Raw genomic sequence first — 25,605 nt, 5'->3', positions numbered from 1 at the left:
ACACACCCTTAGTTCACACACATCACGACCTGCTTAGGAAGGAGAAGAAAGAGGTTTTCGTTTTGTTTTTTGTTTGTTTGTTTTTTTTAGGTCAAAGAGTGCCAAACGGCACGAGAAAGCTCACAGGTGTGTAACTTTGGAATTTAAATACCCAATTCCCATCACCTCAGATCGCGGATCGTGGAGGGAAGGGAAATTGTAAGGCATTATTTTTGCTGGAAAATAAGTCTGTCCGTGCTTCGTGCGCCAGAGCTGAGTTTCAGGGGAGTAGTGTCCTTCCCTTGAATTCCTTCTTCTTCTTCTTCTTCTTTTCCTCCTGGGTTTATGTTAACCTCACTCTGGTTCACTAGAGGAATTGGTTCTTTTTGTTTTGTTTGTTTATTTTAAAAAATAATAATCTTAGGAAACAAACGCCACCCACCCACCCACCAATCCCTGCCAACAAAGTGCCTTCAAATAGATTTCCGTCGTCTCATCAGCCTGTGATGGTCCGTAAAGCTGTGCAATCCAGGGGAGATTGAACTGATGGGAGATGGGAACAGGCTGTTTTTTAATGTGCTTGGTGAGATCTCCTCAATCTTGTAGGAGATGGAGTGAAAGTACTGGAGGTTCAGTTTGGAGCTGAAGGAATTTTGCTGGGAAACCACCCGGCTGGTGTATTCATGGGACCTGTAACACATGCAGGAACAATCAGACTGAAGATCCGTCACCTCGGCCTTGTACCGTGGGCGGCCATGTTGAGAGTCTTCTTGGATGTGGACCACCATGCTACTCCGGTTTCCCGCCTGGGAGGCCCTCTCCTCAGCCTCCCGTCTCTCTTCCTCGATGTTCATGAACAACCTGAGAACAACCAGATTGAGGAAAGCCCCGATGACGGTTAATCCCACCAGGATGTACATAAAGCTAAAGGCCACATAGAGCGGCTTCTTCTGAAGAGCTCCTTTCGTCTGAAGGGCCACGTAGTCTCCGAACCCGATTGTAGTCAATGTGATAAAACAGTAATAGAAGGCCTGAAAGAAGGTCCACTCTTCACAATGAGAGAAGGCAGCTGCTCCGATGCAGAGGGTGCCGATGCAGGAGAAGAAGCCGACGGCCACCATGTTCTCCATGGAGACCTCGATGCTTCTCATCCGGCAACACTTCTTCATCCGTTGCAAGAGGTACTTGACGAAGGTGTTCATGCGTTCGCCGAGGCTCTGGAACATGACAAGGGTGAGTGGGATGCCCAGGGCAGCGTAGCACATGCAGAAGGCCTTCCCTGCATTCGTCCCAGGGGCAGCGTGGCCGTAACCTGGAGAAGCAAAAGGACAACATGGATAAGTGATGGAAGAGGGAGGATTGCAACTGGGGAGGGGGCAGACATGACTAGAGCCCTCAAGATATGAGGAAAGATCACAATGTTTGAGAAAAAACAGAGGGAGATGGTATGCTCCCTTATCCCAAAAGTGTTTTTTCCCAGAAGTCAACTGGACTTTCTTGGGGGGGGGGTTGTCTTGGAAACCTTTTGCTTCTCATCCAAGAAGCTTCTTCAATTTTGATTAATTGGTGGGGTTCCAAATCCCACCGTTCAGCTTTAGCACATCACCTTGAGGTTCAGTACCATGAACAAGAGAGTAGACCTGCCTATGGAGATTCTCAATCAAGGGTCTTCAAACTTGGCCCTTTGATGACGTGTGGACTTCAACTCCCAGAATTTCTCAGCCAGCCTCCATTTTGTTTGTTAGATTTAAGACAGGGGTCTTCAAACTGGACCCTTTTATGACTTATGGACTTCAACTCCCAGAATTCCTCAGCCAGCGTGCCTGGCTGAGGAATTCTGGGAGTTGAAGTCCACAAGTCATAAAAGGGCCAAGTTTGAAGACCCCTGTTCTCAATCATCCAGCTCATAGCTGTCCCAAAGGTTCTTCTTTTTTTTCCAAAGACAGTTGGACTTTCTTGGTATTCTCTTTGAAAACATTTCTCTTCTCATCCAAGAACAACCGAAGCTTCTTGGATGAGAAGCAAAATGCTTTCAAAGAAAAAACCAAGTTGGAAAAAGCACCTTTGGGACATCCAAGCTCAGAAAGCACTAAGGATCCCTCACCTCTTGCATACCCTCACTTTATGATCACATCACTTAGTGATGGAAATTTTGTTCTCAATTGTCACTGTCTACCTATATAGGGGAGGTCATTGTGGCTACTACCGGGTACCATACAGTGTATGTGCATTGTAGTCCACAGAATCGGAAAAATGTGGACTCCGAAATACAGCTGCCATCCTGGCCACAGGAAGTTATCTGGCCTTGAATTGGTTGTTAGGGCCCACCCCTTCTAAGGACTTTTTTCAAAGGAGCAAGATTCCTCATTACCTGGAAACGAACCATTTGCAAATCATCATTTACTCCATGCACCGTTTCCCAGGGTTAGCTTCAACCACATCAAATTAATTTCCTATATGGAGCATTTTTACAGAGAATGTTTGGGACTCGTGCGCTGCCTGAAATGATTCCACCTCAGAAAAATGCTTAATATTCTTTTTCATCCTGCAATCCAGAATTAGAGTCACTGGGAGTCGTGTGGCATATACATTTACATCATTATTGTTAATAATATTTCATTAGCCATCATAAAGTTTATAATTAACAGCCTTAAATTATTATTAAAAACACTTTTTGCAGTTAGTCTAAAAAAAGGAGATACTGCACTTCTGGGAAAAGGCTATTATTGATAAGGAGAAGGAGAAGGAGGAGGAGGAGGAGGAGGAGGAGGAGAGGAGGAAGGAGGAGGAGGAGGAGAAGAAGGAGAAGGAGAAGGAGAAGCGAAGAAGAAGAAGAAGAAGAAGAAGAAGAAGAAGAAGAAGAAGAAGAAGAAGAAGAAGAAGAAGAAGAAGAAGAAGAAGAAGAAGAAGAGGAGGAGGAGGAGGAGGAGGAGGAGGAGGAGGAGGAGGAGGAGGAGGAGGAGGAGGAGGAGGAGTAGGAGGAGGAGAAGGAGAAGAAGAAGAAGAAGAAGAAGAAGAAGAAGAAGAAGAAGAAGAAGAAGAAGAAGAAGAAGAAGAAGAAGAAGAAGAAGAAGAAGAAGAAGAAGAAGCCTGCCATATGACACCCCAGACTTAACAATTGTCGATAAGAATAAAAAAGGCTGGATAGTGGACACAGCAGTAACCTGGAGACAGCAGAATAGAAGAGAAAACACAAAAAGCAATACAAAGATCTGCAAATAGAAGGAGAACGAGCAAAGATAGTACCAATTGTGATAGATGCATTGGGTGCAATCCCAAAACATCTGGAGAACCTGAACACCATCAGCACTGAGAAATCCCCATCAGTCAATTGCAAAAGGAAGTTTTGCTTGGAACAGCTTACATCCTGCAACAATAACTTTAACACCATCAAATATCAACATCTGCCTATCCCAGATCCTTGGGAAGGACTTGATAGGAGGACAAAAATGCCAAATCCACTGTAAACATCTGGCTGACTCTGCAGTGGACCATTGTAATAACATTCTTTTGAACTAAAACAAGGACAACAATTGAAATGCAGCCCTATCCAAAGAATATGATCAAGTTATTACAATTCCAAGCTCAATGTCTCAGTTATCTAGATTCAGTTAACAAGAGCACACATTCTTCTGAAAACTATATTTTGCTATTTTTCTGCTGCAGAAGAAGACCGTGGGCAATTTAAATCAAAAATTCCCTCTTTGGAAAAGTCAAAGGAACAGGCAGTCCCCAAAGCCTAATATTCAACCTCAAGGGTCCTCCAAATGTGGTTATTAAATTATAATTGTTAATGTGACATCGGGGAAAAATGATTGAAAACCTGGATGGAGATTAATCCAATTACCTATATTTAATGCAATTTTAATGTAATTTGCATGCAAATGAAATCCATTTCATTTTCCCACTCCTGTTCTCGCCACTTTATAGACTGTGGTTCTCTATTGCCGCATTTGAAGACCAAGGGCAAACCACAGCTCGGAAACATAAATCATTTTTTAAAAAATAAAAAAAAGCTTTTTGAAAATCTATGCAGGTAGCCCTGAATTTATGATCACAACTGAAACCAAAATTTCCAATGCTAAGCAAGGCGGTTGCTAAATGACCAATTTTACAACCTTTGTGCCATGGTTGTTAAGTGAATTACTCCCTTTGTTAAATGAATCCAGCTTCCCCCATTGACTTGGTTGTTGCTGTCAGTTGTTAGACAACAGACAGAGTGATGATCTGATCTGGTGGAGAGCAAATCAATCCAAACATTTCGACAGCAAGGTGGCTTTTGTTCCTCAGAAGTTTGGCAAAGACGAGATTTAAAGATATCCACCAAGTATTAACAGTGCAACTGTGGAGGTGGTTAGTATGTAGTATCAAGTTTCTAGGTGTTCAGTTGACAAGGAAGCTGGCTTGGTCACTCCACAGTGAGATACTGGTGAAGCAAACACAGCCACGCCTGCATTTTCTGCATCGTATGAGAAGAGCACATCTTCCTTCCCCTGTCCTTACCACTTTCTACAGAGGGACGATTGAAAGCATCCTGTCATATTGTACTACTGTGTGGTTTGGAGGTATTACAGTTTCAGACAGAAAGGCAGTGCAGAGAGTGGTGAGGACGGCAGAAAAGATTATTGGAAGTTCACTTCCTTCTATCCAGGACATGGCATCTAAGCGATGCTTGATCCGGGTCTGCAGTATTGTCAGACTCTACACATCCTCTCCATGACCAGTTTTCTTTGCTAATTTCTGGGAGGGGGCTTCTCAGTATCCAAAGCAGAACAACCAGATTGTGTAATAGGTTTATACCATATAGTATCCATCTTGTTGACTCTTAAGACTCTTTTTTGCGCTGTGCATTCCAAATGGTCTCTGTGTGTGTGTGTGTGTGTGTGTATATACAGCATGTGTGTGTGTACAGTATTATATGTATGCCTGTATATGTATGTATATATGTGTGTGTGTATAGTATATGTATATGTATAGTATGTGCATGTGTGGGTATGGGTGTGTGTGTATAAGTTTGCAGGAGGTATCTGATCATCATCAGCTCCCACTCTTGTGGGAGCTGCACTGAATGGTATCTGCTTCTGGATACCATTCAAGGTGCTGGTTACCACCTTTAAATCCCTACATGGCATGGGATCAGGCTATTTGAAGGATGTCTCTTCCCCCTTAACATCCACTTGGCCCACCAGGACTGGAAGGCAGGGTATGTTACAGGTCCCATCGATTAGGGATGTACATCTAGTGCGACCATGAACAAGGGTCTTCTTGGTGGTGGCCTATGGAACATTCTGACCCAATGTAGAGTTGGCCTCTAACATAGTGCTTGTAGAATATGCAAACCTCAACTCCGGTACTTGCCAGACAATCTGAGTGTGCTGCCAGAGATTATTGATATGTAATCTAACATCAACCAGCTATCCTCAAGATACACAATGGGTACTTCTGAACCCAAAATCTGCCACATTGATTTTCTCAAACCTCTTCCCCCCCAAACAAATGAAGTTATGGAGCTTATGTTCATGAGGTACTGTACTCCTAAATTCTGCATTCTCTTGCATGTCTGGAAAATGAGTATCTTCATCCAGGTCAGAATACAGGAGAATAGAATTGGGAGGAACCTTGGAGGTCTTGTAGTTCAACCCCCTAGACAGGAAACCCTATATCAGGAGTCCCCAACCCCTGGTCCACAGCCCGGTGCTGGGCAGCTGCCCATTCAGGACTGGGCCACACAAGCAGTGGGCGAATGCACAAGTGTGTGAAGCCACATTTGTGCAAGCAGCATGCGTGTGTGCGAAACTATCCCCGCCACTGCTATCACCATTCCGGTCTGCAGAGCTGGAAAAGTTGGGGACTGCTGCCCTATATTATTCTGAACATATGGCTGTCCAATCTCTTCTAAAAAAAAAAAACCTGCAGTGATGAAGCACTCATAGTTTCTGGAGGTACACCATTCCACTGATTAATTGTTCTCACTTCCAGGAAATTTCTCCTTAATTCTAGGTTGGACCTCTCCTTGATAAGTTTCCATTCGTTACTTCTTGTCCTGCCTTCTGGTGCCTTGGAAAATTGATATGACTGCTATCATATCACCCCAATCCTTCTCTTCATTAGACTAGACATACACAGTTCCTGAAACCATTCATCGTACGTTTTAGCCTCTAGCCCCCTTTGTTGGTCTTCTCTGATAATCAGTTAGCACTTTCCACATGCCAATGGAGGCTTTGTTATGGCAATTCAAGTTTTATTTGCTGCGCATCTTGCGTCCAACAAATCTGGACAGCTTACAACATAATTTTTTTCCCAGAAATTATAATCAAATATGATTTGCTTTGGTCAATGCAATGCAAAAATAATTTTGACTCAAACCAAAGAACTTCCTTGAAAAAGTTCTCCAAGAAGCAGATTCTAGTAGGCATGCAAACTTTGAGTGTCCCACCCACCCAGCCCACCGCCAGATTTTCTATCAAAATAGCTCAGCTGATTTCCACCAAATCTTGTTTAAAAGTGAATTTCAGGACAAAGGAAATGCGGTCTGGAACATATATTTCATTTGTAAAATTCCTATGATTTTTTTTTTTTTACAGATTATGTGCTCTCGAGTTATCTTCAACTCTTAGTGACCACAGAGATAGCTTTTCTCCAAGAGAGCCGTGGTGGCACAGTGGTTAGAATGCAGTACTGCAGGCTACTTCTGCTGACTGCCGGCTGCCAGCAGTTCGAGTCTCACCAGCTGAAAGTTGACTCAACTTTCCATCCTTCCAAGGTCAGTAAAATGAGGACCCAGATTGTTGGGGATGGGGGCAATATGCTGACTCTGTAAAATGCTTAGAAAGGGCTGTAAAGCACTGAGAAGTGGTATATAAGTCTAAGTGCTATTACTATTATTTACAGGGTGCTTTTCTGCAAGGGTATGCCTGAGGCAATTTACAGCAAATAAATCAAACATCGTTTCCGTTTTTCACTGAATGGCAAGGCAGATTGGATGGTCACCAAGTTCCAGTTTTTCACATTTTACGACTCTGAAACCAATTTACTACCAGAGAGGAGACTGTGGAAGATGCCAACAGCTGGCCTGACTTCTCCATGGTGAGAAGCCAAGTAAGATCAGATCTGTTTGGAAATATTAGGGCTGCAGTCTGGTGAGAAGAGACAAAACTTACCCCAGAAAAAAAGAGAATAACAAATAATTTCTTTATTGCCATTAAGAAAACTGTGCTGTTGTCTTCAGGCATTCATTAAGGATCAAAGCGAACTCAAGAACATTTTTAACTTTAGGACAATAAGGCACCAGCAGTTACAAACTCCGAATGTCCCTTTAAAGAAAGCTATAAATAGCTTGCTTAAAAATCCCTGCGGTAGGAACAATTATTCCACTCAGAAGTCTACAAAGTGCATAATGTGAGCAAAACGTGTGTTTTGCAGGCTATAAAGTAAAATTGAATTAATTAGAATTATAAAGGCAGCCAAACTTTCCTTGATGCTAGGCAGTGAATTGTACTAACACAGTGGTTCTCAACCTTTTTAATGCCGCGACCCCCAACCGGTCGTAAGTCGAGGACTACTCAACTGGTCGTAAGTTGAGGACTACTCAACTGGTGCAGCACCATTTGCAGAATGGGACTTTTGGCAGGCTCAGCAGGGCAGAGACCGCCTGGACAATTCCTATTGGCTTTTGAAAGCCAATAGAATTAGACTCCATTCGAGAGAGTCTATTCTATTGGCTTTCAAAAGCCAATAAAATAAAAGGGAGTAGCACAGCTAAGGAAAAGGGGGAAAAAATGGCGGACTACGTTGTTTGGCGACCCCTGTGAAATGGTCGTTCGACCCCAAATGGGGTCCCGACCCACAGGTTGAGAACCACTGTACTGACAGATGAAGATGAACACACTGAACTTCAGTTGAACCTCCTTCATCATCCTGGGGAGGGTTGGACTAGAAGACCTCCAAGGTCCCTTCTAATTCTGTCCTTCTGAAATAAGCATCAGAATCCAGTGGCTTTGGTTTCATAAAGTCCATCACTTTTGTCTGTCTCTTTATTCAGAAAAGCAGAAGTTTTCTCCAAGACCAGAAGGATGGCTGCTGCTGCATCATGAAAAGTTATCCTCACCCCACCCTGCCACAATGAGGTTATACGTAAATCTCGTTGACATAATTCAATGCTTGTCAGAAAATCAAACAGATGACAGCAAAGAGGCAAGGTTGAAAGAGTCACTCAAAGAGAAGGAGACAATGGCCACAACATATGCACTTCCATTCAAAGTCAGCCGACAACTGGAGCAGCACAGAAGCCTGCTAAAATGAATCAGTTGAGCAATCAACCAACTCAGCATGGACAACCACTAAAAACAATGCTGGGGTTTTAGTAGTAGGGGGAAATATTTGTAGCTCAGCGTTGAATTGTGAAGTCCTTGGTGCTCTCTGAACTTGGTTGGGGTTTTTTTTGCAGAGATTTCATTCCTCAACTAGGTAATGATGCACTGATGATGTTACCTAGTTAGGTAATGAAATGTCTTCAAGAAAACAATCAAGTTCAGAGAATACTAAGGACTCCATAGTTTTTAGCAGTAGAATACAGAATAATAGAGCTGGAAGGGACCTTGGAGGTCTTCTAGTCCAACTCCCTGCTCAGGCAGGAGATCCCAAAGCATTTCAGACAAGTGGCAGTCCAATCTCTTCTTAAAAGCCTCCAGTAATGGAGCACCCACAATTTCTGAAGGGAAGCCGTTCCACTGATTAATTGTTCTCACTGTCAGGAAATTTCTCCTTAGTTCTAGGTTGGTTTTCTCCTTGATTAGTTTCCATCCTTTGCTTCTTGTCTTGCCTTCTGGTGCTTTGGAAAATAGGTTGGCCCCCTTGTCTTTGTGGCAACCCTTCAAATACTGGAATATTGCTATCATGTCAACCCTAGTCCTTCTTTTCTCTAGACTGGCCATACCCAGTTCCTGCAATGATTCTTTTTTTTTTAACAAAATTTTATTAAATTTATATAGGTGAGGAAAAATAGGAACAATACAGGTATGGTAAAGGGAGGGGTAAAAGGAAAGGGGGAGGGGAAGGAAATAAGGAATTAGGGTAAAATAAGGATAGGCAAAATCACATATTTCAACAAAGCAACTGTCCGGATCATAATAATGAGTATAATATCACATTCAACCATTTTTAACAAAGCTTAAACTGTAACACATTAAAAACAGTTAGTAAACAAATACGTTGATCTATTAAGTAAACACTACTAATAAAATCTATAAAAAAAATCCTAACAATCAAAAGTAACAAACGAAAATCAGTAAATCAGGAAAAGTAATCGTATCATCAAAATGTTAGTTAGAACTCGATTAAAAATCAGTCATCTATTCTAAAATATTAAATCCTTCAAGTTCTAACCTATCTCTAACCATTGATAAAATTTTTCCCAAGTTCTAAAATAAATTGAATCAACTTTTTCTTTCATTTCTAATGTTAGTCTATCCATTTCGCACGCTCTAAAATTTTGGTAATAATAATCTGGTCAGATGGCAGATTCTCATTTTTCCAAAATTGGGCAAATCCTATCCTTCCTGCAATGATTCTTCATATGTTTTCATCTCCAGGCCTTTAATCATCTTAGTTTCTCTTCTCTGCACTCTTTCCAAAGTCTCAACATCTTTTTTCATAATGTGGTGACCAAAACAGGATGCTACAGCTAAGTAACTATACTAGTATAGTAGCTATACTACTGGATGCTGTAGTTATGGCTTACAAAGACCAGCTGGTTCCTCCTTTTCATTACTAGTTGCTTCAGGTTTGATTTTCTTCTACTTTTAAACAATGCATTAGGGTTTGATCAATCTGAGACATAAATAAAAGAAAATCATTGAAAAACAAGCAATCCATGCGTTTTGGATCCATGGAGAGGAGTTGAACAGTGCTACCCCCTTAGGAATCCATGGAATTCCATCCGCAGAATGAAAAAAATTGAAGTGGCATGAGGTTATCTACTTTGACATCATCATGCATATTCGTCTATCAAATGCCTCCGTCTACCATGTTGGCATGTGTGGCCAAGCCAACTCTGAGAAAGACATAAGTAGAACTGATGTGATTAAGAACATCATTAAGAATACACTTCAAGGCACATATTCACAAGGGGCAAATTGGACCGAGCACCGGGTGCCTTTTTTCCAAATAAATATCTGAAGGGTTGATGGACAGCGGAAGCTAATGAGGTCAGGATTATATATTCAATATCTTGTCTTGTCTCATCTAAGTCAGCCCTGATACAGCCCAGCAACCATGAAAGAAATTCACAGGAGTCTGAAAATCGGGAAGGAATGTGAGGCTGGATTCACGTAACATGGCAGGTAAGATCTGAACGGAGTTGACAAGTTGGTAGAGCAACATCTAGCCAAGGATGGTGATTTTGAAAAAGCAAACACTCAGGCTTCGTTATACTCAAACGACAGGCTATCTCTGTCTGGAAAATCTCTGAGTGGTAGGCCAGACTAGGAAGTCAACATCTCAAAAAGAAGGTAAGAATTAATGACTTCCATGTTATGGCCCAGCAAACTACACGGACTTGGTAGCTGAATTTTGAAATCAGCTGGGGTTGAGCTGAACTCAACAGTGTTTATCTTTGTGGTTCAGCATACAGGTACTCTCAACTTATGACTGGTCACTTGGCCACCATTCAAAGTTACAATGGACCTCTCTGGGGATGCCTATGGCCCAGTTCTGAAGTTCTGATGGCCACCACCATTATCCTACAGACACATGATTTTGGACACTTGACAACTGGCCCTTATTTACAGCCATTTCTAGCATCCCACAGTCACATGACCGCCTGGGCTGTTATATGCAATGGACTTGGCCTGGTTTGCAAGCTTGCTGGGTTTTGCAGCTTCTCTTTATGCTCTTTTTCTTCCTTTGTCTCTGCCTCTCAGTGGCCTTGCCACTACAAGAGAGGGACTTTGGAGTCCTAGTGGATGATCACTTGAACATGAGCCAGCAGTGTGCAGCAGCAGCCAGAAAAGCTAATACAATCCTGGGTTGTATAAACAGAGGCATAGAATCAAGATCATGCAAAGTATTTGTACCACTTTATAAAGCCCTAGTAAGACCACACCTAGAATACTGCAGCCAATTTTGGTCACCATATTACAAAAAAGTTGTTGAGACTTTGGAAAAAGTTCAGAGAAGAGCAACAAAGATGATCAAAGGCTAGGAGAGGCATCTGTGGGGCAAGCCTGAAGGAGAGAAGGGGACAGGATAGGAGAGGCTTCTGTGGGGCAGGCAATGAAGGAGGGGATAGGAGAAGGGAGGCTTCTGTGGGGCAAGCCTGAGCAAAAGAAGGGGACAGCAACTGACCCTTTGAGGGCAACCATAATGGTGATGCAGCCCTCAATAAAATTGAGTTTGACATCCCTGTTCCACAGCATCATACCCAGCATCAGAGCAGCTTTATAAGCTGCAGCCAGAGAACAGCAGCCTATTCTTCCTTTTAAGGAGATTAAAAGAAAAGCATCAATCTTATGATTTAGAAATCAATTTCATTAAAAACAAGGGAAAGAATAACCTTCTTGTAGCTGGCATTGCCAAGTGCCCAATTAAAATAGGATGGAATAAGGCATTTAGCATTGATAAATATCCAAACAGCAATAGCCCACAAAGCCACAGCCACACTCTGCCAGGAATTATCCAGAACCAAAGACAAGATACAAACAAAAAATACCTCATATCCAAACAGTGTCCCAATATCAGGCTCCCATACAATGCCATGAGGGGACTGGGACACACAGAGCTGATGGGTAGGATCTGGGCCCAAACAGCTTGAGATGGCATAAAACATACAAGACTTCAGTTAGCTCTGATACATTTTGAGTAACGTATGTCAGAAGCAAATATCTTGAGATAATTAGGGGACACTTGTCCAATATAAACTCATAAAGGAATTGGAATTCATGAAAACAGAGGTATCTGAATGCAAATCCTGGAACACAACTCTGAGTTTGTCTCTGTGAAGAAAAGAGGTCTGAAGCCAGATGATCCTGGCTAATCCTTGATTCGCTGGACTGCAACTTTCGTGCAAAGGTTTGGAGCACTTCCCTTTAGTTTCTTTTAACTGAGATTTTTGGGTCACAATTTGGTGCCTCCTGTCCCCTCTGGACCAGATGTATCTGGTCATCACACTGCAAAAAAAGATGCTGAGTCCCTGAAAAGTGTGCAGAGAAGAGCAAGCAAGCTGATAAAGGATATGGAGGCTAAACCTTATGATGGACATTTGAGGGAGCTAGATATATCTAACCTATCAAAGAGGATTAGAGGGGACACATATCTAACCTATCAAAGAGGATTAGAGGGGACACATTAACTGTCTTCCAGTACCTGAGGGGCTGTCTCTAGAAGAGGTGGGCCAATTTATTGTCCAAAGCACCAGGGAGCAGTATAAGAAGTAATGGGTGGAAGCTTGTTAAAGAGAGTTCCACCCTTGAGGTAAGGAGAAATTTTCTGACAGTGAGAACAATTAATCAACAGAATAGCTTGTCTCCCACAGTTGTGAGTGTTCCATCACTGGAAGTTTCCAAAAATAGTCTGGACAACCATTTGACTGGGATGATAAAAGGTCTTCTTCCTTGAGCAGGGAGTTGGACTAGAAGACCTCCATGATCCCTTCCAGCCTAACCATCCTATGTACTTGTACTTCCTGCAAGTTCAGGTATCACACTGTCTCCCAAAAATGTTCAGCTTCACTCCTACCATGGTTCCCCCTGACCAAGTGTTACTTAGTTCTCTGATTACGCTGCAACCAGCTCACCAAAACCATGTGGCCCTTATCTTGCTTATAACTTTCACTTGTTGATTGGGTAAAATTCAAAGGAATGGAAAGGAATGGAATTTATCATGCTTCAATCGCTTCCTCATTCAGATGAGATTGGTCACTGCCCACTTCCTCCACTGGGCACATGGGCCCATTAAGTTGATCCCTTTAAACATCTATTGGTTCCTAATAGATCTCAGAAGATGCTTAGAGGCAAGAGTTTGATATTTTGCTGGAAGAATCAGAAGGCACCCCGAGTACGTGATGTGATTTCTCTTGAGTGGTCAATTTCAAGCTGGCTCAGGAATTCTGGGAGTTGAAGTCCACGAGTCATAAAAGAGCCAAGGTTGACTACCCCTGTCTTAGGTTTAATGAGGACATCCAGGAGACGTTGTGGAAAAGAGATGACTGGATCGTCAGTGGAGAAAGGTAAAAAAATGAATCTGATCTAGCACAGGTCATGTTTAAACCCATACTGTAGTGCAGGGGTCCCCAACCTGTGGTCCACAGCCCACTAACAGGCTGTGGGCTATTGGCCACTGGGCTGCATGAGTGGCTGGCCACTGCATGCTCACACACCCCACTCGTGCTAGTGTTGCGGTGTCACACAAGTGCTAGCAATGCCGTGAACGTTGGGTGAGTGCTAGCGTCACAACAACAGTGTCATGCCAGTGCTAGCATTGTTGCGAGTGCACACATCACCACTTGCACTAGCATCGTGGCATTGTGTAGGTGCTCATGGCCCAGTTGGCATCACGCAATCACAAACCGCTCCATTCTCATATGCGTGCACATAAAGGTGCCTCCAGCCCCCATGCCCTGGACCACCAACCCAGAAAGGTTGGGGACTCCAGCTGTAGTGGTACAAGTAATCCTCGACTTATGATCACAGTTGAGCCCGACATTTCTGTTGGACATTCTGTGAGACGTTTGTTAAGTGAATTTTGCCCAAATTTTTTATCTTTCTTGTCGCAATTGTTAAGTTGGTAAGTTAGTAACACAGTTGTTAAGTGAACCTGGCTTCCCGATTGACTTTGCTTATCAGAAATTCACAAAATGTGATCACATGATCCCAGGACACTGCAACCATCATAAATATGAGTCAGTTGTCAAGCATCTGAATTTTGATCCACAATGGGGATGCCACAATAGTTATTCATGTGAAAAAGTTACTTTTTTCAGTGTCGTTGTAACTTTGAAGGATCACTAAGTGAACCGTTGTAAGTCGAGGACTACCTGTATTTTTCTGCTCTGATTGCATCAAGGGTTTTACAATTTTACAATTCAACAGCCCTTTGGAAGCTGCCCTGCCCATTCCCTTGTCAAGGAAAAATTAGCTGAGCTCCTGCCTGACCATAGAAACTCTGACAACATGGTTTTGATCCAATAGCTTCTTGATTACTTTGGGATGCTGGGGGAAAATTGACAGCTGGATCCAGAAGAGATTAATATTTCCTTGAAAGAGGAAGTGTTCCCATTCTTTGCATGCCCTTCTTAAGAAGCTTCCCTTGGACCTATTTCTTGTCATGGTGGCACAGTGGTTAGAATGCAGTATTGCAGGCTAATTCTGCTGACTGCCGACCGCCAGCAGTTTGGCAGTTCGATTCTCACCAGCTCAGGGTTGACTCAGCCTTTCATCCTTCCGAAGTCAGTAAATTGAGGACCTAGATAGTTAGGGGGGAATATGCTGACTTTGTAAACTGCTTAGAGAGAGCTGTAAAGCAGTGTGAAATAGTATATACCGTATATGCCGGCGTATTAGGCGATCCGGCGTATAAGACGACCCCTGTCTTTATCGCCAAGCTGCATTCCTGGAATGTCGTCTTATACACCGGAAACTACCAGCATTTCCGGCGTATAAGACGACTCGGCGTATAAGACGACCCCCATCTTTGGCGCTGAGTTTAGCGCTTCTGGAAGTCGTCTTATATGCCGGCATATACGGTACTATAAGTCTAAAGTACTATTGCTATCGCTGTTTGCTTTTGGATAACAGATCTGTTCTGAAACAGAGTTATCAGACATGATGGTTGGTATTTTCTACTGTTATCACATGTACAAATACTGTAGCTGATTTTTTTAATTTTTTATTTTTGCTCACGTGCAACACACACCAAAATTGACGACATGCAATTTTTGCTCATGTGCAACACGCACCAAAATTGACGATCCTAAGAAGTCGTGTAAGTAAAAAGGAATTGTATTCCTCCCAAGGAATGCAATTTTTTCCACACTTTGCCTTACTTTTGGATACATCGAAAAGCGAAACATTCACCTCTTTAGAAAAAAAGAAGACCTCTGAAAATTCAAGCCAAGGCATGAAATATTTTAGCATCTTTTGTCTCCTTAAGAGTGGAACGGCTTTTCGAAGTCATTTCTCTTGTCTCTATTTTGCTTTTTTTGACCTTGTGCTGATCTTCAGTCCTGAGACATCTGTTTTGGTATACAAGCTTGCCATGACATCACCCCCACCAGATTTAGCACTGTCTCATCATCAGCTAAAACCATGTGAATCACCAGATCCAGCAGGACTCCGTGGAGGTGTGAGCAAATGAGGGCAAGATTTTCAAGGGTGAGAAAAGCAAAATGTTCCAAGGTGAAGATAACCAAAGAGGAAAAAAAAATTCATCTGGGTTCTTTACCTCAATCTTGGAGTAAACACTTCCGTTTCATGTCTCAAGCAGCAAGCTCATCGGCATGGCCAATAATCAGAGATTATGGCAGCTTCGGTCTATAACATCTGAAAGGATCTACAATTGGAAACTTTAGCCTAGACTTTTTGTCATTAGGCTTCAACTGAAATGTTAATTCTGCAAGATCCAATCTTTGTCAGTCACCGGGACCAACCCAGTTTTCTCCCGGTGGTTTTGTCCTGGTGACCAACCCAGATTAGATCCTGCAACATGATAGTACATTATAGCAGTGTTCCAATATCTCAGGGGCTGCCACAAAGAAGAGGGAGTCAAGCTATTCTCCAAAGCACCTGAAGGCAGGACAAGAAGCAACGGATGGAAACTAATCAAGGAGAGAAGCAACCTAGAACTAAGGAGAAACTTCCTGACAGTTAGAACCATTAACCAGTGGAACAACCTGCCTCCAGAAGCGGTGAATGCTCCAACCCTGGAAGTTTTTAAGAAGAGACTGGACAGCCATTTGTCCGAAATGGTATAGGGTTTCCTGCCTGATCAGGGGGTTGGACTAGATGACCTCCAAGGTCCCTTCCAATTTATTATTATTATTATGGATCATTGCACAGTCAGCCAGATGTTCAGACTGGATTTGGCATTTTGTCTACCTATCGAATCCTTACCCAGGACCTGGGATAGGCAGATGTCGATGTTTGATGGTATTACAAATATCGTTGCAGGATGGAAGCAGTTCCTAGTAAGGCCGCCTTTTGCAATTGACTAATAGCGAATTTGTCAATGCCAATGATGGTGTTCAAGTGATGCTCCAGTTGTTTTGGGATTGCACCCAAAGAGCCTATGACTATTGGTACTACCCTTGCTTGCTTTTGCCATAGTCTTTCTATTTATATTATTATTATTATTATTATTATTATTATTATTATTATTATTATTGTTGTTGTTGTTGTTGTTGTTGTTGTTGTTATTGTTGTTGTTGTTGTTATTATTATTATTATTATTATTATTATTATTATTATTATTATTACATTATCCTGGGATACATATATTCACCTTCATTCATGTTTTAATTCTGGTTTTTTTTTTAAACATTTGCAACATGTTCATTTGATCAAGCTACTGTGACATTTGGAAGATTAGAAGGAGACTAAACAAAAGTAAAAAAGAAAAAAAGAAAGAATATTATGAAAGCTCATCTAAATTAGTTTGATTTTGTATAATTAGCATAGTTCTCATAGTCTCTATTTTCCTATTTTCTCCAAAGCACCTGAGGATAGGACAAGAAATAACAGATGGAAGCTTATCAGAGAGAGATCCAACATAGAATTAAGGAGAAATTGCCTATCAATGAGAACAATTAACCAGTGGAACAGCTTGCTTTCAGAAGCTGGGGGTGCTCTGTCATCGAAGGTTTATAAGAAGAGATTGGACAGCCATTTGTCCAGAATGGTGTAGGGTCTCCTGCTTGAACAGGGGGTTGGACTAGATGACCTCCAAGGTCCCTTCCAACTCTGTATTCCTAAGGAATACCTGCTACTCCTCATAAGAACTAACTAATTCCTCTACCATATTCAATACTATAAGACCTCAACTTGAACTCTTTTAAGTTCTGAACCTCTAAGCAAAGTTTGAGCAACTTGGAACAGTTGGAAAATGCAACAAAGATCAGGGGATTAAGGCCAGGGAAAGAAAAAAGGATTAGCTATTCTTCTTTAAATAATTCAAGACCTGTTTCCTATCACTCTAGATTAGTGTTTCCCAAACTTGACCATTTTAAGGCATGTGGACTTCAACTCCCAGAATTCCACAGCCAGCGTTGCTGGCTGTGGAATTCTGGGAGTTGAAGTCCTCATGCCTTAAAATGGTCAAGTTTGGGAAACACTGATCTAGATAAAAGAGATGGAAGAACAACATTAAGTCATAGAGACTATTGAGAAAAAAACATCCAAGGAGCAGTTCAAGAGTAGGAGAGTAAAAAAGTGACTAGGAAGGTGAGCTCTCTTGAGTTTGGTAGTTTTCCTGCAAATAGAGTAATAGGAAACAGGTCACAAATATTTAAAGAAGGATATCTAATCCCCTTCTCAAGGCTTCCAGAACTGGTTTGGAGTTGGACGGTTCCTAAATTCCATAAATAAAAATGAGCAAACTGTTTAAGGTTTTCTCCATGGGAGAGTTTTGGATTCCAAACTTGATGAAGAAAGTCGAGGTAGAATAGGAAGAAGACCTGCCATCTCATCTCCAGTCCCTTGACTTTCATTGCATAATAGGTCTGTTTTTCTTGAGCGATTGTTAGGATCTTTGTGTGTTTTTGTCTGAGATTACGATGTGCATAATTTTATATTGTTCTGTGTTGCTCTTATGTAAACCACCTTTTCACTTTTGTAATTTGTTGCCCCGTTTTTCATTGATTTTATTGTTGCATGAACCATCTGCTCAGCGCATTTGCTTGCTCCTTCCTCTTCTTTTTGTGGCAAAGCAGAAGAAACTTTTAAGAAATGGATAAATATTTAACCTCGTGCTAGAAGAACGAATCTGGGTCAAGATATCTGTGAGGGAAGGCAAAGAAGCAGTCAAGGAACTCAGCTGACCAGTGTTCACCTCTTGTGTGTGCATGATCCCACAAGAAAGAGGCTGTATTCAGACACAGATTGCCTAAACAGCTCCACTAAAGCATCACAGATGTATTGACATTGCTAGCTAGCTTGGTTTGGGTTAAACCTAGTTAGGATTTGTTTGTTTAGGATTAGAAGGTTGGCATCTTTTTTAAAAAAAAATATTTTATTAGATTTTATATAAATGAGGAAAGAATAGGGAGAGTGCAGGTATGGGGAGGGAAGGGCATGCGGAATTTGGGATGGAAAGAAGCTAGGTCAGTAGTGGGGTAACCCCCAGCAATAATCTCATACTTTAACAAACAAGCTACTGTCCGGATCAAAATAGTAAATAAACATAAGTTATATCTTAGCCATTTTAAAATCAGATTAACTATAACCATATTACTAAAGATTGATAAGCAGATAGAATTCCTCTATATAAATAAATGTTATTAAAAAAATCTCGACTAATCATAATTGTCAACATTAGCAATTAAGAATGACTAAAAATAAAGATGTTATTAACTAAGAACAGAAACTTGCTTAAAAATCTATCATCTATTCTATAATTTTAAGTTCTTTTCACATTCTAACGGGATTTTCCCAAGTTTTAAAGTAAACTGAATCATATTTCTCTTTCATCTCCATTGTTAATCTATCCATTTCTGTGCAATCTAAAATTTTAGTAATCATAGCCTGGTCAGATGGTAGATTCTCATTTTTCCAAAATTGGGCAAATACAATTCTTGCAGCTGTTAAAACATGTAATATTAAGTAGTCATTCTCTTTACCATAATTAGATCTTAATACTCCTAGCAAAAACAATTCCGGTTTAAATTCTATCTGTATTTTTGTCATCTTTTCCAGACATCATCATCATCATCATCAAAATAATAATAATGTTGGAAGGGACCTTGGAGGTCATCGAGTCCAACCCCCTGCTCAGGCAGGCAGGAAACCCTATACCATTTCGGACAAATGGCCATCCAGTCTCTTCTTAAAAACCTCCAGTGTTGAAGCATTCACCGCTTCTGGAGGCAGGTTGTTCCATTGGTTAATTGTTCTCACTGTCAGGAAGTTTCTCCTTAGTTCTAGCTTGCTTCTCTCCTTGATCAGTTTCCATCCGTTACTTCTTGTCCTGCCTTAAGGTGCTTTGGAAAATAGCTTGACTCCCTCTTCTTTATGGCAGCCCCTGAGATATTGGAATACTGCTATGAATACATCTATGAATCTTAAACCAATATTTCTTTGCGTTAGGGCATAAGTGCCTGGCTATTGTTTACATTTCCAAGGCTGGCATCTTTATGAGTCACACCAACTTTCACTGGAGGCTTTTAAGAAGAAACTGGATAGTCCCTTATCTGGAATGCTACAGGATCTCTTGCTTGTGCAGCGGGTTGGACTAGAAGACCTCCAAGGTCCCTTCCAACTCTGTTATCCTTTATTCACTATGTTGTGTGAGTGGAGAAAATTCACTGGACAATGTTCCATGAATGTAGTTCTAGAATCCTTGAATTCAAAAGGGCTACTGAAGCTATGAAGGCCAATCCCTGCTCCATAGCTTTACTGGATTTTTGAACACAAGGATTCTAGGTGTACATTCATGCAGGAATCCAAATTAAATTACTCCGGAAAGATGGCTGGCCACCCTTTTCTTGAATTAATCCAACAAAGGGACCCTACCACCTTCTTGAGAGGCTGCCACAAGGCAGAGGGAGTCAGGTTGTTGACCAGAGCACCAGAGGGAAGGACAAGAAACAATGGTTGGAAACTGATCAAGGAGAGAAGCAAACTGGAATTAAGGAGAAACTTCCCGACAGTGAGGACAATCCACCAGTGGAACCGCTTGCCTCCAGAAATCGTGGGCACTTCACCACTGGAAGTTTTTAAAAAGAGACTATACAATCACCTGTCTGAGATGATATAGGTTCTCCTGCTCAAGCAGGGGGCTAGACTAGAAGACCTCCAAGGTCCTTTCCAGATTCTATTCTATTCTATTCTATTCTATTCTATTCTATTCTATTCTATTCTATTCTATTCTATTCTATTCTATTCTATTCTAGTACTGGAAGATCACCCATCATACCACCCATAGCCCTTCTCTTCATTAGACTCAACATACCTAGTTCCCTCAATCATTCATTGTACCATTTAGCCAGAAATCGTGGCCTCTCCATCACTAGAGATCTTTAAGAAAAGACTAGACAATCACCTGTCTGAGATGGTGTAGGTTCTCAAGCGGGGGGCTAGACTAGAAGATCTCCAAGGTCCCTTCCAGCTCTATTTTATTCTATTCTATAATTGCTCAAGATATTTCATTACCAAGCTAGGTAACATCATGGGTGCCCTGATGATGTTATCTAGTTTGATAATGAAACATCTGCAAGAAAAGCACTGAGATTCAGAAAGCACCAAGGACCCCACAGGTCAACCCTGAACTACAAATATTCTGTTCTATCAAGACTAGACCCGTCCATCTCCAAACTACTTCTGGAAGTCTCACCATATAACAAGCAGGATAAAAGAACAGATGGCAAATCTGGCCAACAATGTAACACATATACAAACAAACCAGCAAGGGGTTCTAGCCACCTTGGCCTAAGGCAGTGGTTCTCAACCTTTTTAATGCCGTGACCCCAACCGGTCGTAAGTCGAGGACTACCCAACCGTTCGTAAGTTGAGGACTACCCAACCGGTTGTAAGTTGAGGACTTTCCCTGCCCGGGAGCGCCGCGCATGCGTGGTGCCACCCCCTGCGCTGGCTGAGGCGTAGCTGGCAATGGCAGAGACGGTGCAGGCCGACCACCGGCTGGGCCACCAGCTGGCCCATCCCAAGGGAGGTAAGGTGCCCGCCGGCCTCCCACCTCCCACCCCTGGCCCTCTTTTACTTACATTTTTAGTAGTTGCTCAGCAGGGAGGGGTGGAAGCTTCCAGACAGTTCACCTTCGCTGCAGACAACTTGCAGCACTGTTTGCAGAATGGGACTTTTGGCAGGCTCAGCAGGGCAGAGACAGTCTGGACAATTCCTATTGGCTTTTGAAAGCCAATAGAATTAGACTCTAGTCTATTCTATTGGCTTTCAAAAGCCAATAGAATAAAAGGGAGTAGCACAGCTAAGGAAAAGGGGAAAAAAATGGCGGACTGCATTGTTTGGCGACCCCATGAAATGGTCGTTCGACCCCAAATGGGGTCCTGACCCACAGGTTAAGAACCGCTGGCCTAAGGCAAGGAACACTAGCCAGGTCTTGAAGACTGTCTGAAATGCATCAGGATGGAAGCTTTCATACTAGGATTAGTTTTGTACTTGGATTGATATAGGATACATCACATATAAACTAGGATCATATTTGGGGAGACCCAATATGGAGGTGCGGAAGGGTTTTTCAAATGTTAATGCTGTGAAAAAGTGTGTTAGGACATTAAATTTAGTAGCTGGAACATTATGAACAAAGGGCTAGAACACACAATGGTAGTTGATTGGTTAGAGAATGCTGGCTCCTGCATGAGGCAATCTACACTATGATTGGTTGCTGTGGGTGTAAAGGGGGAGTTTCCCTTTTTTCCCTCCTTTTTCTTCTGTGTGCTCTGTAATGCTGTTTGTGATTTACCTCATGATGTCTGTGTGTTCTTATTTTGTCTGCTGTAAATATAAATGTTAAATATATTTATTTATGCAAAACTGCAAGTTCATGTCAGTGTCTCTGATTTCATTTGGACACCTGCTGCGCAATTCCCTAACAAAGTGTGACTAAGATTAAATGCAAAGACCAAACTCATGACAAGATATATAGCGACCGCCTTTAGAATGGCAATAGAGATGCTGAGGTGATCAGCACTTTTAGAGACTATCAACAGTAAAGGAAACCATAGTTAAGAAATACACTGCATATCAGCACTTGGTAGGATAGCAATGAAGGCTTTGGAAGAGATATTCAGGTGTCAGGATGGTGTCTATACTTAAAAAGATAAAAATCATGAAGGCAGTGGCTTTCTCGGTGACATTCTATAAAGTGAAAGTTGGACTTTGAAGAAGTAGGATACAAAGAGTATCGATGCTTTTGAACTTTGCTGTTAGATAAGCCTAGAGAATACCATGCATAGCCATTAAAACACACAAATGGATAACAGAATGAATCAATCCAGAGACACTTCAGATTCAAATGAGCAGGCTCCAATTATTAAATATTTCAGACATGTTATGCAGAAACCCAGTTCCCTTCTGTCATGCAGAAACCCAGCTGCAAGGAAAGGAGAAGACGACTAGCAGCAAAATGAATGAGTTGGATTACAGAAGTGATAATATACCATTAAAAGACTGAAGAGCCCAGTTGGAAGAGACGTTGTCCTGAAGAAGATCTATCTGTATGGTCACTATGAGTTGATGCTGACTTAACGGTACACAATTAAGCAAGCAAGGAAGGATAGGGATAATTTCCCTCCAAAGATTTCACATTCCTCTACCTACCCTTAATTTTGCATATAAAGAAAGTATCCCTCCCCCAATATAGGAATGTCTCTTTCCTATACCAACACATACTGAGTGTTTTAGGAAATTCAATCAATCAGAATACAGCTGGAAGGGACCTTGGAGGTCTTCTAGTCCAACCCCCTGCTCAAGCAGGTAATCCTATACAGTTTCAGACAAATGGTTGTCCAGTCTCTTCTTAAAGACCTCCAGTGACGAAGCACCCACAACTTTTGAAGGCAAGCTGTTCTACAGGTTGATTGTCCTCACTGTTAGGAAGTTTCTCCTTAATAAATGGCAGTATCGCAACTGGATTCTGGAGAAGAGCCTAATGCTGGGAAAGGTTGAGGGCAATAGAAGAATGGGATGACAGAGAATGAGATGGCTGGATGGAGTCACTGAAGCAGTAGGTGTGAATTTAAATGGACTCCAGAAGATGGTAGAGGACAGGAAGACCTGGAGGAACGTTGTCCATGGGGTCGCGATGGGTCGGACACGACTTCGCAATTAACAACAACACTTTAAAAGTACTTCCACCACAATGCAAGGTCTCAGAGAACTAGAGAGAAACTTCCTCATACATGTCTGATGATGTTATCCATTCAGACATGTCTGACTCTTGACGATTCTGTGAGTCAGGCCTCTCAATCTCTTCCGATCTTGCACTGCTTCTTTGAGTTGTTCTATTCTCTGGCTGGGGTCTACTTCCTATTATTTAAGCAATGAGAGTAATGACCCATGTCTTTTCTGGGGTGATAATGGCCAACTTAGATTACTGCATTCATTCACCATCAGTCTCAAACTATCCTTAGCTGCCAGCTCAGCTATGAGTCTGCTAATAATACTCCAGCCCCTGCTATGAGACAATCTTTTCTTCTGAATTCAAAGGCTCGGCCAGAAGGAAATCCCTCCAATATCAAAGAGATTCAGTGCATTAGGAAATAACTATCTTGGCTCAGAAGGTCCCATTTGTCTTCCAGATGACATCAGAAAAATATAGACTGCACTTACGAGCAAGAAAGGAAAACTTAGACTCAATGTGATGGAAGCTTTCAACTTCCCTTGCCCTGGCAACAGTCATACTTTTCATTTTCATTTGGATCTGTGCCCCCACCTTCTCCCTGATAATCACCATGCTTTAAAACAAAAACATGAAAATACTTCAAATTTATATCAAGGACGGAATTGCTGCTGGAATCCATCTCAGCCCTACTGTATTTCCCAAGATTCGTGGTAGCTTTGGCCAAATGTCACCCAGTCTTGATCCTTTGGCAGAATGTTGTACAATAGGCCCGAAGATGCATGTAGATGGGTCAAAATAAAACCTTTTATCCTATCTAGTTTTCTTCCTAATTTGATTCTTCCACATTCACAGCTTCCTTTTTTTTTTCAGTCAGAAGGACCCAGTGTGGTATGGCTAGTGAAGGTTTAGGAAGGTTTTTGGATTAGGTTCAAGACCACTCTTTGTCATGACAGTTCAATGGGTGACTTAGGGCTAAGCACTCTCTTTTAGCCCAACTCATGGGGTCGTTGCATATATATAGAATGAAGGCAGACATCCTTAAATACTGTTTGCAGTGAGCTCTAGAAGAAAATGGAGGAGGAGGAGGAGGAGGAGGTGGAGGAGGTGGAGGAGGTGGAGGAGGACGACTGTGGGGTGCTTGGGCTTCTCTGTGAGCTTGGTTGTTTTCTTACAGACATTTCATTACCCAACTAGGTAACATCATCAGTGCTAGAAGGGAGTGGGGTTTGCAGAGAGGAGGAGGAGGAGGAGGAGGAGGAGGAGGAGGAGGAGGAGGAGGAGGAGGAGGAGGAGGAGGAGGAGGAGGAGGACAACAACTGTGGGGTGCTTGGGCTTCTTTGTGCTTGGTTGTTTTCTTGCAGACATTTCATTACCCAACTAGGTAACATCATCAGTGCTAGAAGGGAGTGGGGTTTGCAGAGAGAGGGAGGAGGAGGAGGAGGAGGAGAGAGATCACTAAAAGTTTGATTTCTAAATTCCAGAATTTAAAATGGAAACATCTCTTAACCTTGATGTTTGACTGGTAATGATTCCCCCATCACTATATTGCAGATTTTGTCAGGCACAAGCAACCAGACCCACTTGTGAAAGGTCCAAGCCAACAACTTTATTGTGTTCTACAGACATTACAAGAATTGTCCCAGACTGTTACCGTTCCCTTGGGAATAACCAGATGAGATTCCATGAGATTTAGGGAGGTTCAGGCAGCTGCACAAGGACTCAAGGCTAGTTCCCTGCTTGACCCCTCCTCTCTGCCTGGCTGGGGGTTTTCCAACAGGTTTTCATGTATGTATGGTGGAAAGGAAAGGAAATGGTGATACCATGCTACCAATAAATAATTAAAATGGACTACATGGTGATCTGAGGTCAGCTCATAATGGACTAGGGACATTCTGATCTGAGAAAGTTTGGTTCTGGAAGTGAGGTAACACTTCCTGTATGGATTATCAAGAATTCTGGGGCAGCTTCATTTGCAGATCTTCACCCCAAACGACAAGTTGTGCAATCAAACCAAAGGATGTTTATTTTATTTTATTTTATTTATTTTATTTATGAGACTTATATACCGCTTTAAGTGCGAGCACTCTCTAAGCGGTGTACACCAGTAAGCAATGTATATATATATATATATAATTATATATTATATAATATATATATATATATATATATATATATATATATATATTTACATTGCCCCCAACAATCTGGGTCCTCATTTTACCTACCCCGGAAGGATGGAAGGCTGAGTCAACCTTGAGCCGGTGAGATTTGAACCGCTGACCTGCTGAACACAGTCAGCTAAAGTGGCCTGCAGTACTGCACTCTAACTGCTGCGCCACCTCGGCTCTACTTCTGATCAAAACAACACTGATATATTTTGTGCAATAGTCATTTGCTTTTAGTTTCTTAAAATAGGAAGGCACCTCTTGTGGGATATAGAAGTGCTAGACAAATAAGAAATAATAATTATCCCCAAAGCCCATTTCTATAAAGAAAAAAAAAAGCCAAATCCGAGCCAACATTTCTCAGAAGAACTTTTTTGCTAAGCACATTTAGCATTTTCTCCCCACTCAACTCAACACCCACCACTTAGAGACAGAAAACAGT

At 41.9% G+C, this 25,605-nt stretch overlaps 1 protein-coding gene across 1 annotated transcript in view; it reads right to left on the bottom strand.

The window, feature by feature from the left end:
* Positions 1 to 452: 452 nt before the first annotated feature.
* KCNK9 (potassium two pore domain channel subfamily K member 9) overlaps positions 453 to 25,605 on the bottom strand; it is a 115,935-nt gene continuing 90,782 nt past the window's right edge. Inside the window, exon 2 of the mRNA XM_039369887.1 lies at positions 453 to 1,291. Within this exon, the coding sequence (XP_039225821.1) occupies positions 453 to 1,291 (839 nt within the window). The remainder of the gene's footprint in view (positions 1,292 to 25,605) is intronic.

This window comes from Crotalus tigris, unplaced genomic scaffold, assembly GCF_016545835.1.
Source record: "Crotalus tigris isolate CLP2741 ecotype Arizona unplaced genomic scaffold, ASM1654583v1 scf7180000021296.432647, whole genome shotgun sequence".
NCBI lineage: Eukaryota > Metazoa > Chordata > Lepidosauria > Squamata > Viperidae > Crotalus > Crotalus tigris.
Note: the sequence above shows the minus strand (reverse complement) of the source record. Positions and strands in the feature narration are given on the sequence as shown.